The sequence below is a fragment of the Vicugna pacos genome, chromosome 5, assembly GCF_048564905.1.
Source record: "Vicugna pacos chromosome 5, VicPac4, whole genome shotgun sequence".
NCBI lineage: Eukaryota > Metazoa > Chordata > Mammalia > Artiodactyla > Camelidae > Vicugna > Vicugna pacos.
In genome coordinates this window covers 80,345,209-80,360,860 of record NC_132991.1, presented here as the reverse complement: position 1 = coordinate 80,360,860, position 15,652 = coordinate 80,345,209, and the positions used below count along the sequence as shown (strand labels likewise).

The 15,652-nt window shown below is 45.2% G+C and overlaps 1 protein-coding gene across 7 annotated transcripts; it reads left to right on the top strand.

Moving 5' to 3' along the window:
- The first annotated feature begins 2,939 nt into the window (after window positions 1-2,939).
- On the top strand, window positions 2,940-15,378 carry RESP18 (regulated endocrine specific protein 18). Of its 7 annotated transcripts, XM_072961709.1 has the most exons (10): window positions 2,940-2,987; window positions 4,693-4,868; window positions 7,455-7,580; window positions 9,197-9,293; window positions 10,001-10,136; window positions 11,865-11,969; window positions 13,026-13,158; window positions 13,386-13,425; window positions 13,544-13,633; window positions 15,226-15,378. In XM_072961709.1, exons 5-10 carry the CDS (start codon window positions 10,031-10,033, stop codon window positions 15,274-15,276), a joined length of 525 nt encoding a protein of 174 aa, XP_072817810.1. In that variant the 5' UTR covers window positions 2,940-2,987; window positions 4,693-4,868; window positions 7,455-7,580; window positions 9,197-9,293; window positions 10,001-10,030; the 3' UTR covers window positions 15,277-15,378. The 7 variants fall into 7 exon arrangements, with proteins under 7 accessions (XP_072817810.1, XP_072817813.1, XP_072817814.1 ...); XM_072961712.1 differs by lacking the exon at window positions 7,455-7,580; XM_072961710.1 differs by lacking the exon at window positions 2,940-2,987 and having other exon boundaries at window positions 4,679-4,868.
- Window positions 15,379-15,652: the final 274 nt, after the last annotated feature.

Below are 15,652 nucleotides of genomic sequence, written 5' to 3'. Positions count from 1 at the left end.
TCACACTTCCTGGAAGCAGTTTCATGGTAGCAGGGCTCAGAAGGGAGGTTGGCTTTGAGTTCGAATTACTACTATTAATCACCATAGGTTTTAATGTGCAAATCATGCCTTAGTGTTTTCAAAGCACTCTTTACATCTTCAGCCTCATTTGATTCTCATAACAGCATCATTATTAAATTCCCGCTTGATCACATAATACATGCCAAGCACTGTGCTAAGAAACTTACATGCATTGGCTCCTGTCATTCTCTCAACGACTCTCTGAAGTTAGTCATTTCATAGATGAGAAAACTGAAGCTTGGCAAGTTTAATTAAATTTCCCTTGGTCACAGAGCTAGTAAGAACAGGGACTCAAATACTGAGCTGGGCAGAAGGCAAACTCCTGCACCCCAGCCAGTCTCTGGATTCCTCCACCTTGTGGTCGCTGTGCACTTTAGGGAAAGTGGAAATTCAAATCACACTCTGGTTTCTGGGGTGGGTCTGTCAGACTGGCCCAAGTGTTAGCTCATTCCATCCTTTCACCATGATATCACTAGAGATGTGAAGACTCAGAAGTTGGAGCACACGCCCAGCCTCCATGGCCCGGAGACCTGCTCAAGGGATGGGCAGGCGACCTTTCCCACCAAAACCACCAGGCCAAGGTATGTGAGGCCTGTGCCCTGTCCACACTGCACATGTCTGGTAGACAGAGCAATTGGGAAGGAAATGAGTTTTAGGGCTATAGGTAGGAGCTGTCAGAAGTCCTATGAATAGAATGAAGACAGGGCCTGTCTGATTTCAGCCAGAAGCAACCCCATGATCCATTAGTGATGTCTGCAAAGGGAGGGGAGTGGGAAGCACACCTTCTATTTGCTATCCCCAACTTAATCTTTGTCTTCTAGGGGCAAGCTCCAAGAGAAACTGCCACTGTTTTTCCCTAGGGTGAGAGTCCTTCATGGATTTTGGGCCTCTTCTCTTCTTCCCTGGGCCCTTTCACCCTTTTCTCTTCACCTTTGACTCCTGGCTTCCCTCCCCTCAGAGCCCAGTGACCAAGGTGAACAGGGAGCAATGCTTGAACTCTGAAGTGGTTTCAGAGGCCCTGAACCAAGAGGTGACCAACCCCAGCAAGGCCTTGCTGTGTGTGTTTTGGTGAGGGGGGCTGGCCTTGTCCAGGAAGGCTGAGCCAGCCAAGAGTCTGTTTAAAGAGGGAGGCAAGGTGAAGGAAGGGACAGGTGTTGGCTGATAAGGAATGACAGGACTCCACTGAGCCTGATGGAGAACCTTCAGGAAGAGAGGGCCTGGAGGATAGGAAAGAACAGCGCTTTCAGTACAGACAAAGCCAGCCCAATCCTGGCTCTGTCGCTGCCCAGCTGTGACCTTGGACACATTATCCAAGCCCTTCAAGTCCCTTCTTCCACAGCTGTGAAATGGGGATGGTAGTCATGGTGACCCTCAGGGATTGATGTAAGAATTAAAGACAACTGTATGAAAAACGCCTTGGCTGCCAGTGGTTGCTGGATTCTAAGGGAGATTCTTCCTTTTGCCCACTGGAGGGTGCCCCCACAAGCATCTTTACACAGACACCTTTACACAGATTGCAGAAATGTGAGATACAGGGGCTGCGGGTCTCCAGTGGCCTGGTGTTCTGTAAGATCAAGCACAGACACAGAGCTCGAAGGACCTGCAGAAATCTACTTCAGAACTTGTCTAACTTAAAAAGTATATACACAAGCCCTGTTTTTCTAAGAAAATCTTCAGTATGACATGACCCTAATCCTCCCCTCACCCACCCATCCGTATGTATTATACGTACATACATAAAGATTTTGTCCTAAAATGAAGTGGGAGAGACGTAGCCAGAGCACCTTACATTCAGCCTCCCCCTTGCTCTTCTCTTGGTGTCGAGGAATTCACCTGAGTAAAGCTTTCAGGCATCTCCTTGGGACCCTTAAGTTCTTTGGCGCCAGGAGAGAAAATCTCCCATCTAATAGATATCTACCCGTCTTTACAGATGAGAAACTGAATGGGCAGGTGTGGAGCAGAACTAGACCAAGTGTCCTGACTCCCAGCCGTCCCTCTGCACTGCCCACACCCTTCCTCCCAGGGACCCTGGTAGAGGTTGGGCTGCTTCACACCTCAGACTTTTTTATTCAAGGATTGCCTGAGGAGGTGACTACTTGAACTTTAACCTAAAGGACACAAAGAAACAGCCAGGGGGAGAGCTGGAGGAAGAGTCCGGAAGGCGGGGAGAAGCAAATACAGTCGCCCTTAGGTGTGATGGTAGAACTTTCAGGGCAATGGACAGTATGGCCTGTGGCAGGAGAGGAGCTTGGAGATGAGGCCCAGGACTACTCAAGGTTTTTTTTTTCAAACATTTTTTTATTGAGTTATAGTCATTGTACAATGCTGTGTCAAAGTCCAGTGTAGAGCACAATTTTTCAGTTATACATGAACATACATATATTCATTGTCACATTTTTTTTCGCTGTGAGCTCAAGGTTTATAATCTACAGACAGCCTCTGGGTTTGATTCAAAATGCAGTGGGAAATCATCAGGGGATTTTAAAGGAAAGAACAGGAAAATATGATAAATATTTTCTAAAGTTACACTGATGCTGATGGAAAAATAGATTATGAAATGGACAAGAAGAGAAGCAAGTAGACATTTTTGGGGCTACTGAGTTATCCAGACAGGATCTGTTGGTACCTCAGACTAAGATCGGGGCAGCGTTGCTGAGAAGCTCCACCTGGGCTCTGTCTGGAGGCGGCCTGCTCCTCAGAGGCACTCCAGCCCTTCACCCCTTTCAGAGACACTAGTCCCATCCCTGTCACCATGGCAGCAGAGCTTCCTTAGCTCGTATTGGCTGCTGGACCACATTATCGGTCCTGTGACTGACCCTGTGATGAGGACTGGTTACCATGGTTCTATCAAGTATGTAAACAAGGAGCTGCCAGTCTCCTCCAGGCTCAGGGGACGAACCAGCCCTGTGTCTAACAGAAAATCTGTGGTAGGAGATGGGACTAGAGACGGGGGCCAGGGGAGGGCCTGCAGTCTGACAGTTCCTGAGCCACTAGTCTCAGGGCCTATTCAGATCAAGACTGCTATTGAGATTCCTTCTGAATTTGGTTGAGGTGGGGTGGGTGAGGGAGTAGCAACACCTACCTCATTGCATTCACTGAAAATTGCTAGTTTCTTCCCATTTTAGGGTGTTCTTGAGCTGTTCCCTACTCTGAGTCACAACCTTGCAGCTGATTAAGGCCTCAGGGGAAGCCTCCCATCCTCCACACCTTCCCTGGTGCTTTCCAGAAGGGCAATTTCAGGCTGATCCAAATATGGGTTATTAAAGCCAATTTCCAAGCAAACTCTTTCTACAGACTTGTCTAGAAGTAGGATGGGCGGGGCTTGGACCTGACCAGAGTCTCAGAGGTGAGAGAAGTGGGATCCGAACACAGGGGAGCTTGGGGTATGGAGGACAGAGAGCACAGCCCCTGGTTGCCCTGCAGGCCTGGTTTCAGATCCCTTCCTCCTCCCACAGCCCATTTCTAAGGCAGGTTAGAGGCAAGGTGGAATTGCAGCCAGAGCAGCAGCCATCCCTACTCATAGCCTTCAGATGTTTCTCCTTGGTCTTCCTTCCATTTGTGGAAGGAAAATGTTCTCTCCAGAGCCCAAGTCTGAAAGGCCTGGTATGTTGCTCTGCCTTTTGAGGTTCACGGTATCCTCTGAGCATTGGGGTCCCCTACAGAGAAGTCATGCCAGTCCTGGCCCCAAGAAACCACACAGAGAATAATGCAGCTAAAGGCTATGCACATTTAACAGGTTGATATCTGTGGCCAGTTTGCCCTGGGAGGCAGGAAATTAGTCACCATTGCTCAACACAGCCGAACTCCAGCTGTCGCGTGTTCCAGGATTTACATTTCTCAAAGCACCTCACACTCAGTTCATTTGATCCTTGCAAATAGGAGCACATGGAAAAGTATCAAGACCACTGTCTTAATCTGTTTGGGCTGCTATAACAAAATACCATAAACGTGGTGGCTTGTAAACAACAGAAATTTATTTCTCATAATTCTAGAGGCTGGGAAGACCAAGATTAAAGCCCTGGCAGATTAGGTGTCTGGTGAGGGCCTGCTTCTTGGCTCATAGATGGCACCATCTTGCTGTAACTTCACATGGTGGAAGGGTGAGAGCTCTCTCTAGGGCGCCTTTTATAAGGGCACTAATTTCATTCATGGGGGCTTCATCCTCATGACCTAATCACTCCCAAAGTCCCCACCTCCAAATACTATCACCTTGGGGGTTAGGATTTCAACATATAAATTTGGGGGGATATAAACATTCAGACCATAGCATCCACCCACTTATAGAGCCCAGAGAAATTAAGAGACACTCCTCTGGTAATACAGACTTCATCATGCTGCCAGTACATGTCCCCTTCCCCATAACCTTGCATCTAAGGACATAGCTAAATATAATACTCATCATATTTACTATCTCTAGTTCTTATTAGTGAGGTTGACCCCTACCACCCATCTTACTTTTTCCCATCATGTGTTTACTTTGCCTGGCCACTGGGATAAATGGTTCCTGCCTCAAGGCAATTGAAGACTAGCGAGGGAAGTAAATCATAGATATAACACATTTATGCAATAGATACTTATTGAACACATGTGTAATTGACCCCATAGGATCCCTGCTTTGTGTCTCCTACCCAGTCTCTGAGCTCATAAGCAGCTGGACAGTGTCTGCATGTGCTGACACCTTCCCACCTCAAGCCATGGGATTTCTCATCCAGTGGATTCTCTGGAATGCCTGGAAACTTGCCTACTTATGCTCAAGACAGTCTTGAATTATCTGGGATTTAACACCCTCAGAGGCAGCCCTCAAACAGGTAAGGTCTTAGTTTAGTAGTAAATGTCCCAACATATCCTGTTCTTGTTGGAGTCAATCTGAGACAATTTCTACAGATGCTCAGGTGTCTCCAGCAGGGTATACTCCCAGTTTCTTACTGTGAAGGATAACTTTCTATGTCAGTTTGCCTGGGTTAAGGGATGCCCACATAGCTGGTAGAGCATTATTTCTGAGTGTATCTGTGATGATATCTCTGGAAGAGATTAACATTTGAAACAGCAGATTGAGTAAAGAAGATCACCAATGCAGATGGGCATTATTCAATCCGCAGAGGACCTGAATAGAATAAAAAAGTGGAAGAAGGGCAATTTGCTCTCTCTACTTGCGCTGAGATAGCCATCTTTCCCTGCTCCTGGACATCAGTGCCTCTGGTTCTTGGGCCTTTGGACCCAGACTGAATTACAGCACCAGCTCTCCTGGTTCTGTGCTTGCAGGTGGCAGAATACGGGACTTCTCAACCTCCACAATTGTGTGCTTGACCTTTCCTTCCTTATTTTGAATTATTGAAACAGTTTTAAGTGTTCTAGTTTAATGTATCAATTGTGGTTTTTACTATCTTTCTATAGTTTTTTATGTGGTTGCTCTGAGGATCAGAGTATACATAAGTTTTCACAGTCTACTTATAATCACTGTTTCACCATTTCAAGTGGAATGGTAGAAATCTCACCAGCATACAGTTCCCATTACTCTCCCACAATTCTGTTGTAGTTGTCAACCAGAATCAGTAACATCTTTATACATTGAAGCCTTTATCAGACAATGTTATAATTCTTGCTTCCAACCATCATACATGTTTTAAATGATTCTAGAGGAAACAAATAGTATACAATACTCATCCAGATATTTCCCACTTCTATTGTTCCTCCTTCATCCTGACATTTCAAGTTTCCTTCAGATACTGTTTCCCTTTATCCGAAGAACTTCCTTCAGCAATTCTTGTAGCGCAGGTATGCTTGCAATTAATTAATTTTTCTTCATCTTAATTTCACTTTCATTCCTGAAGTGTATTTTACTGGATATAAAATCCTGGGTTAACAGCTCATTTCTTCACCGCTCAAAATATGTTATTACACTTCCTTCTGGGCCCCATGGTTTATAATGAAAAATCCACTGTCATTTGGATTATAGTTCTCCTTTAAGTGATGTGCTATTTTTCCTCTCTGGATTTTTTCAAGATTTTTTTCTTTGTTTTTAGTTTTTAGATGTCTGCCTATGATGTATCAGGACACGGATTTTTTTCAGGTTTATCCTGTTTGGAATTCACTGAACTTATTGACTCTATAAATTCATGATTTTGACAAATTTGGGAAGTTTTCAGCCATGATTTCTTCAAGTTTTTTTTTTCTTAATATACTACCTTTTTCCTCCTCTCCTTCAGGGACTCCAGCAACATGAATGTTAGACTCTGTGTATTCTCCCACAGGTCTATGAGGCTCTGCTAACTTCCCCCCCCCCCAATATTTTGTCTCTGTTGTTCTGATTGCATCATGTCTATTGATCCATCTTTAAGTTAACTAACACTTTCCTTTGTCATTCTTATTCTGTTGTTGAACTTACCTAGTGAATTTTTATTTTTGTTATTGTATTTTCCATTTCTATATAGCACATTAGAAGAACAAACAGAACAGCTAGTAGGAGGAGATGTGATTGGAGAAGTAAGCTCAAACAACAAGTTTATACTGTATAGCACAGGGAACCATATTCAATATCTTGTAGTAACTTATGGTGAAAAAGAATATTAAAGTGAATATATGTATGTTCCTATGTGACTGAAGTATTGTGCTGTACACCAGATATTGACACAACATTGTAAACTGACTATACTTCAATAAAAAAATATTAAAAAAAAAAAGTAATCCCAGAACTGACCACATAGAGTCTTGCAGGTAATAGTAAAGAGTCTAGATCTTACACAGAGGACAGAAGAAGATCATTAGGGCTTTTAAGGAAATGAGTAGAATAATAATGCAAAAATTTTAAAGACCAGCTTAGTACTGTTGGAGAATGTATTGACAGAGGGCAAGAGTGGAACAGACAGATCTGTTAGGAAGTATTATTTTGGTCCAGGGAATACTGCAGTAGTTTGAACTGGGCAACCACACAGAGCCGAGAACCTCCAGCTGGCCATGGACTTTACCCAGAGGAGCCTGAGCCTCAAGGGGAATGCTCTCCAAGGAAACAGCTTCTGACTTCTGTCACCATGGCAACTGTGCTTCATTTGCCCAGAATGGTTGCTGGGGTGACACATCAGCACTGAGTGACTGATCACCACAATAAGAACTGGTTACCATGGTATAAAGTCTGCAAACAAGAAGCTGCCATTCTTCTCCAGGTTAGAGTTCTTGACTAGCTATAAATCTAAGAGAAAATCAGGAGCTGGAGAGAAGATCAGGGCCAGAGAGCCAAGGGGAGGCCAGCTGTGGGGCAGTTGCTGAGTCATTTTGCCTCAGGACTTGCCCAAATCAAGACAGCTATTAGAGGGGAAAGGGGAGTTTACATTGTAGAGAGGGAGTACTCCAGCACATATACACACAAATTACAAATTCCACATTTCCTTCCATTTTAGGGCTTCTTTGAACTGTTTCCTTCTCCAAGCAAAACTTTGTAGCTGACTGAAGCATCGCTATCCTCCACCCACTGCACTGCCATTTAGAGGGGCAGGTCTAAGACAACTTGCTTCCGAATTTTTAAAGTGGGTTTTGGTCAAAATCCTTCTTGTGGGCTTGTCTGATGGCAGGAAATGTGGGCCCTAATAATTAAAACACAAAAAAGTAATGCTTAGAGGGAAAATATAGATTTACTTGCGTTTATTGTAAAGAAAAAAAAATTGAGTCAATGATCTAAGCTACTAACTCAAGAAGCTAGAAAAAGATAAGCAAAACTCAAAGAAAATAGAAGGAGATAATAGTAAAGAATGGACATCAAAAAAATGGGTAAACAATAGAGAAAAACCAATAAAACCAAAAGTCAGTTCTTTAAAAAGATCAATAGCATTTGTAAATCGCTAGCTACACTGATGAAGAAAAAGAGAGGAAAAATATGAAGTATCAAAATCACGAATTTAAAAAGTGAAATCACTTCAAATTTCTACAGCCATTAAAATGATAAATATTATGAATATCTTTATGCTAACAAATGTGATAACTTAAATGTTAGAGACAAATTTCTTGAAAAATTCAAGTTTCCAAAACAGACATGAAAAGAAATAGAACAACTGAATAGCTAAAGAGATTGAAATTGTAATAAAACTTTCTCACAAAGAAACTCCAGGCCCAAAGAGGTGAGACGTATAGCTCAGTGGTAGAGCCCATGCTTGGCATGCATGAGGTCTTGGATTCAATCCCCAGTGCCTCCATTAATGGGGGGAAAAAAGAATCTCCAGGCCCATACACTCAAACAAGTAATATCAATCATACAGAAACTCTTTCAGAACATAACAAAAGAGGAATGCTTTCTGACTGATTTTATGAGGTCAGGATAATCAAACATTTGGAAGAAAGCATAGGAGAAAAATCTTTGTGAATTTGGGATAGGTAAACATTTCTAAGAACACAGAAAGCATTAGTGATAAAAAATAAAATCAATAAATTGGACTTCCTCAAAATTAAAATACTTTGCTCTTCAAAAACACTATTAAGAAAATTAAAATTAAGTGCTCAGAATTGGGGAAAATATCCATAAAGCATTAACCTGTTAAAGAAGTTGTAACCAGAAGTACTAGAGAATTATGTCAATTATGGAATAGTAAATATTTTTAAACAATTGTGTTCATTTTCAATTGCTGCTGTAACAAATCACCTCAAATCTAGTGGCTTGAACAACACAAATTTGTTATCTTACAGTTCTGAAAGTCATAAGCCTAAAATCAATATCAAAATGTCAGCAGGGCTGTGCTCCTTCTAGGGGCTTAAAGGGAGAATATATTTCCTTGTCTTTTTCAGCTTCTAGAGGTTGTTTGCATTCCCTGGCTTGAGGCCCCTTTCTCGTACCACTCCAACCTCTTGCTTCCAATATTATAACTCTGACTACTGATTGTGACCCCTCTACTTCTCTTTTCTAAAGACTTTGTGATTATATTGGGCATACCAGAAAATCCAAGAAACTCCCCATCTGAAGTGAACCACATTCTAAGTTTAATCACACCTGCAAAATCCCTTTTACCATGTGAAGTAACATATTCACAGGTTCTAGAGATTTGAATGTGGACATCTGTGGGAGCCGTTATTCAGCCTAAAACAGATATCATAATGCTATTGTGATTATGCAGAAAATTCATTCATTCTAAAAGATGTATATTGAATTTTTTAGGTGTGAAATGTCATGATGTCTGTAAATTACTTTCAAATACTTCAGCAAGAAAAAGAAGCAATTGTGACAAAATCTTATTAATTGTTAAATCTGAGTGGTAAATATATTAATGTTCATTTGAGTCTTCTCTCTTTTTATATTTGAAAATGTTCATAATAAAATTTTAAGCTTAATAAAAAAAAGATTGAAATGTCAGTCTAGAGTTTAGGAATCCTGTAACGAAATTACAGTGGAAGCAAGGGATCAGTTAGTTAGCTAGTTATTACAATAGCTCTGTTAAAAAGAGTACAGTGGTTTGATCCCAGGCTATGGCAGTGGATGTGGAGAAGTAGATGGATGTGCTTATTCTTAGCAGGTCAAACCCATGATTGCTGAAGGGTTTTAGATGGGTGAGGGCAAAGTTAGCATCAAGATAATAAAAATAGACTAGATTCATTGAGTGCCGGCTACCCAGTTGCTGTTCATTTTTAATCCTCACAGCAAACCTATGAGTTAGGTACAAATCGCACCTGCGTTTCACATGCAGTCCATTTCTCCAACCTTGGGACTGGGAGTAGAGGCAGTAGTCCTTGGCATACGATTTATGTAAAAAAGGAGTGGGTTCCTGGGGATGGGGTGTGGTGGGATGGTTGTGGGGGCGGTAGGGGAAGTAGGGGCTGAATAGGAGTCCGCAGGGGCAGGGCCCGCCAGTGATTGGCCCAGATGCCAAGGGAGGGTTGTGCAGATCCCGTTTCGCTAGCGGGTGGGAAGCCACAGCCCCGCTCAGTCCCTCAGGCAGCTGTCCCTACCTTCTCTGCGACTTAGGTGGGGAGCCAGCGCGCCAAGCCCAGGAGGATGCAGCGCCTGCTGTGGCCTGGGGGCTCCCGGGGGCTCTGGCTGCTCCTCTGTTTCCTGCTTCTGAACAGCCGCCCAGGGGGCTGCAGCGACATTGGTGGCCACGGTCAGGAGGAAACCTGGGGGGTGCGGGCAAGGCTAGAGAGCGATTCTGAGCGAAGCACGCTGGGATGGGGGAGCTCAAGGTTTGGAACTTAAGAGGAAAGTAATGTGTTTAGGGGTGAAAATAGATGAATGTAGAGAGCATCTCGCCCAAAGAGGCGCAGGCTTGGAGTGGGGCTCGGCATAGGGGCTCTGCGACTCAGAGGACTCAGGGAAGCCCACTCAGGGGAAGACTGGGGATTTGGGAAGAGGACGGGGAAACATGCATTGGGGGAAGTAAAACTGGCCTGTGAGGCCGCAAGAAAAGCAAGACGAGCCAAGGGGCCAGGGAAAAGATGCCTATGGCTGAGGGGTAGGCAGGGGACTAGAATCTCTAGACTGCAGGAGCAGGGACCGCGGGTTATCGGAGTCCTGGCTCCGAAGAGAAGGCTGGGCCGAGGGATGAGCCAAGGCTTCTTTATAAGCCCCCCAGAGCCTGGTGTCAGCGATCCAATTTCTGCTAAGAAGTGGAAGGCTAGGCCGGGGTAGAAGAGGATGGAGAGAGAAACAGTCCATCCTTTTTCCATCCCCTTCACTCTGAGCCAGCCAGGTAGACCATCGCTGACTCATGTCTGAGCTGCCAGAGACCGACTGCGCAGACTCAGGGATTCCAGCGCCTGGCGCGTGGGGCAGACGGCGCAAACTCAGAGCCTAACGCCAACTTTCCTCCCCCGATCTGTGGGGTTTAGATGCCAATGCAGAGGACTCCCGAAGAACTGTGGGAGGAGGCCTGATGTCAAGCGACAGGAAGCAAGGCGTGGGGAGCGGGTGGGGGTTGGTTGTGAGGACGATCAAGCCTTGTGGGAATGCCCAGCTCTCTTCACCGCTCAAAGTCGCCCCCATGTCAGGCTTTGGCCATCACTCAGCACCGCGGACAGCGCCAGGAGCCCTGTGGGTCTGACCCAGGGTGTCCAGTTCACTGCTTTTCCTATCCGTTCTGGGAGTGCTGCCTCAGAGAACAATCTCTCCTTCCAGAAGCTCTTTTCCTTCTCAACAGGGTGCTGGAGGTTCTGGTCCTTCCTAAAGCCAGGAAATTAATATTAGGATCCATTTGACTGGGGAGAATTCGCAGTCCATAATGACTTGTGGTAATTCCACTATAGGGAAAACAAACAAACAAACAGACTCCAGTCCTACCCACCTACCTGGAATAAGGAAAGTGTGTATAGCATTAGGGATTATCTCCATCTCCTTTCCTTCCCTTATGCAGTCTGCCAAACTGTGGCTTTCAGAACAAGGATCCAGACACTCAAACCCTATACATACCATACTTTTTTTCCTTTAAGGATTCCAGGCCTCCTCTGTAATCCCCTCCAGGCTTCAAAGACTTCCCTGAATGCAATTTGCCTGTTTTCCATGCCCTGCCTGTTCACCTGATTATCCATTTCATGTGTGTAGCTTTCTGAGTCTCTGCTTATCTTAACCTCCACAGGATGCTCTTTGCCTGTAAGCTTGGTTCTTATTGGAAGTTGGTGCCAAAGATGAATGAGATTCAGGGGCTGAAGAACAGGGAGAGTGGTGATGGGGAGGGAAATATGAAAAGAAGGAGGACTTGAAATTAGGAGGGGGTCTGATGAGGGGGACAGAGACCAGTGAACCCAGGGATGTTAGTGGGAGGAAGCTGCTTTCCTTCAACTGGGATTTGTAAGTCTTCTGGCCAGGCTCCTTTCTCACACCACTATTTTGCTCTTAGATGGTCAGAGCCAAGTGGGAGTGGGGCAGCTCTGGTCCCTCCAAGGATTTACTACCCCAGTCTTCCAGCGCTTGCAAGTTTTCTTCCAGCAGATTGTGCCTCAAGGTGAGTAAAAGGTGAAGAGAGTCTGGGACCTGGTCAGATACAAGGGTAGGTAATAATGAGGGGCTTTTTATCTGAGAACAGGTTTTCTTCCCCAGATATCTCTTCTTGAAACTTTTCTGTCATGCTTACCTCCTGGAGGACCAGGTGGGACCAGAGTAAGTGTGGAGCTGGAAGGACAGGCTGTTTGCACTTGAACATCCTGGAAGAACCCAGTAGAGGCTTCTAGAAGAAGCCCTTGGAAGATGTCAGCATCCAACTCCTTGAGACTAGCCCCAACCCCAACCACAGGCACTATCTGAGATTTTACAGAGACAGGAATCCTTAAATTCTCAGCCAGAACACACACACACACACACACACACACACACACACACACACACTTCAGCTTCTGAGTAGGAAGCAGAGCAGATTATAGGACAAATAGAAGGGAGGGATGAAGGGAGTGAGGAGCCTCTTGAAGACAAATGGCCAACCCTTCCTTATAGCAGAGTTGCATGAATGAGAGAAGAGTCAGATAGGAAATGCAGCTTGAGTTCATTGTACTACTACCACTACGAATGTCTATCATGTTTATAATGCCTTAGAGCAGCGGTTCTCAAAGTGCATCCCTGGACCAGTAGCAGCATCACCAGGAGACTTGTTAGAAATGCTAATTCTTGAGCGTCATCTCAGACCTCTTGAATCAGAAACTCTAGGAGTGAGGAACAACAATCTGTGTTTTAACAAGCTTTTTGGGAGATTCTGATGCACCCTAAAGTTTGGAAATCACTGTCTTAGTTTTCTCAGCAATTTTTATATCCCTAATCTCATTTAATCCTCACAATAGCATCAAATGAATCAGCAAAAAGAGTATAGTCTTAATCCTAACTGAACATTTATTACATGCCAGGAACTGTGCTATGCAACTTTTATATGTCATCTCATTTAATTCTCTCCACAAATTGTGATCTTTTATCTACCTGAGGGAGAGGGGGAGTGTTGATCTCACTCTGGTCCCTGGAGTGGGCCAGTTAGAACATCCCCGGTGTTAATTCACCACATCTTTTCACCCTGCAGGTTTGTTCTGGAAGGATGACATGACCCAGAATGTGATGACCCAGAAGATGGGACACATTAGCAAACTCCATCCCCAGGATCCATGTGTGAGGGTTGGACAGGCAGCCTTTCCCACCAGAACCACTGGGATGAGGTATGTGAGGCCTATGGTCAGTCCATGCTGTCTGACTGACAGACAGAGCAAGGAGGGAGCAGGCATTAATGCAGGTAAGAGCTGCCAGGAGCACTATGAGAATGATTCAGAGGTCCTGTCTGTGATCTGCAGGAAACAGTTCCATGAGCCATTAGTAATGTCTGCAAAGGGAGAGGAGGCGGGTGCTAACAAGCCTAGGTCCCATTTATCATCCCCATGTCTTTTAGGGGCAAGCAAGAGGAGAAACTTCGACTCTTATTCCCCAAGGTGAGACCCATGTGTCTTCTCAAGACATGAATCCTGACTTTGGGTCCCATCTCTTTCCCTCAGGGGCTCTGCCACCTTTTTCTGTCTCCTTCTTGATTCCTGTCTTCCTTCTTCACAGAGCCCAATGGCCAAGGTGAACAAGGATCAGTGCTTTACCTCCAGAGTGGTTTCAAAGGCCTTGAAACAAGAGGTGGCCAACCCTGTCAAGGTGAGGGCTCACTTTTTCTTGGGAGGCTAGAATCACCAAAGACTTCTTTAAATGAGGGAGGCAGGTGTGAAGGAGGGAATGGGCATTGGGATGTGAACAAAAAAGCTGAAGAAAATATCTTTCCCAATTGAATGGTACCCAGATTTTCCTGTCTCTCAGACCACCTTTGGGTGTCCAAATAAGAGGTTGAGGGGCATGATGCAGGTGCTGAGAGCCTCTAAGGGTGAAATGATCTATAGTATCATGAAAAACAATTGAGTTTAAAATAGGCATGCAAAATTGAAGGGTTTCACAATTAAGTAAAAGGTCCCTCTTTTCTCCATACACTCCTCTGTATATAGCAAGTGATAGTGAAGTTACTTTGGATGAATGGAAGAGGTAGCCCAGAGGCCTTTGCATTCAGCACCTCCCTGCCTTGCTCTACTCTGTGGCCTGAGTGAGCATCCCAAGGTTCTGCATTATCTCTTTGGGATGCTTGAACACTTCAGAATTCGACTGAAAACACTCATATAGCCCTCCCATCTATCTTTATAGATAAGACATTGGGGCCCAGGCTGGTCAAGCAGCTTACTCAAGGCTTCATAGCAGGTTCATGGCAGAGCAAAGACTGGACCCAGGTGTCCTGATTCTCAGCCCTTTCCCCTGCAAAGCCTCTACCCTTCCTCTCAGGGACTGCAGCAGGGGTTGGGCTGTCCCACATACCAGACTCTTCAACATGGACAAGTCTTTTTTTGGACTAAGGCCTAAATTACAAGAAGGTGCCAGCCAGAGGACAATATAAAGGAAGGGCATCCAAGGCAGAGAGCACCATACTGACAAATGCCCTGAGACAAAGATCCATAGTATGTCTGAGGGACAGATGGAAAAGTCAGTGGTAGAGAATTAGGTTAGAGAATGTAGGACTGGGGTTGACCACACAAGGACTCATAGATCATGGTGGAAGGTTTGGATTTTATTCCAAGTGTGGTGGCAAGTCGATGGGGAAATTTTAAGGAAAGGGATATCATAATGTGATATGATTTGAAAAGACCACTCTAGTGATATTGGGGGATGGATTGTGAGAAAACTAAGAGTGAAAACTAAGAGGCCTATAAGGAGCTGATCATCCTGGTACAAGGGAGACTGAGGTGGCTTGGACTGGAATGGTGGCAGTGGAGTCGGCACCTCCAGCTGGCCGTGCACTCCATCCAGAGGCATCCTGCTTCTCTGGGGCTTCCAGCCCCTTATGCTCTCCTAGGAAACCTGTTCTCACTCCCATAAGATGGCAGCTGGGCTTCCTAAGCCTGGATCGGCTGCTGGGTCGGAGCACACAGAGCTAAGTGAAGACCACCTTTGGGAGACTTGTTGGTGTGGTGCTTTCAAGAAAACAAACAAGATACTGCCATGCTTCTCCAGCCTGAGCCCAAGGGAAAATCACAGGATGAGAACCCTATGAATTCCATGTGGGAGCAAGGGGACAAGCACTCAATCGATGGACTGAGTTACTGTGGGCTTACTTAAATCAGGCTGTTACTGAAGCATTTTGGAACGAGTAGGTGAGGGAGGGGCCACCTTCCCACATACTGATTCCAATCCTTTGTTTCTTGTTTTAGGGCTTCTTTGAGTCACCCTCCACTGTAGGCCACAACCTTGTCGCTGACTGAGACCTCGTGCAAGCCTCTCTGCCCCAGTGCCCTCCCCATTGCCCTCCAGGGAGGTAGTTCCAGGATGAATCTCCAACATTAAAGTGGCTTTCATGCAAACTCTCTGTGACTTGCCCTGAGGCAGGATGGGTGGGGTTTGGACCTGGCTAGAGTCCTCTAAGTGAGAGAGGCAGGACCTGAACAGGGGGTGGGGTGAGAAGAACACAGCGCCTTGGTATTGCTCAAAGGCTGCTTTCTGTCCTGTTTTCCTTCCTGAAGTAGGGAAAGTGAGGGTGGGACCATAGCTAGAAAGGCTAGCCTTCTCTGCCCACATCTGATGATGCTCTATGATCCAGTTGCCCACCCATCCTTCCATGTCAGACTTGCTTGGATGGTG

Coding starts and splice junctions, on each gene's coding strand:
- RESP18 (XM_072961713.1), top strand. CDS start 10,031: ATGCAGCGCCTGCTGTGGCCTGGGGGCTCCCGGGGGCTCTGGCTGCTC. Junction 13,426..13,543: donor TTCGACTCTTATTCCCCAAG/GTGAGACCCATG, acceptor CCTTCTTCACAG/AGCCCAATGGCCAAGGTGAA. Junction 13,634..15,225: donor AGGTGGCCAACCCTGTCAAG/GTGAGGGCTCAC, acceptor TTCTTGTTTTAG/GGCTTCTTTGAGTCACCCTC.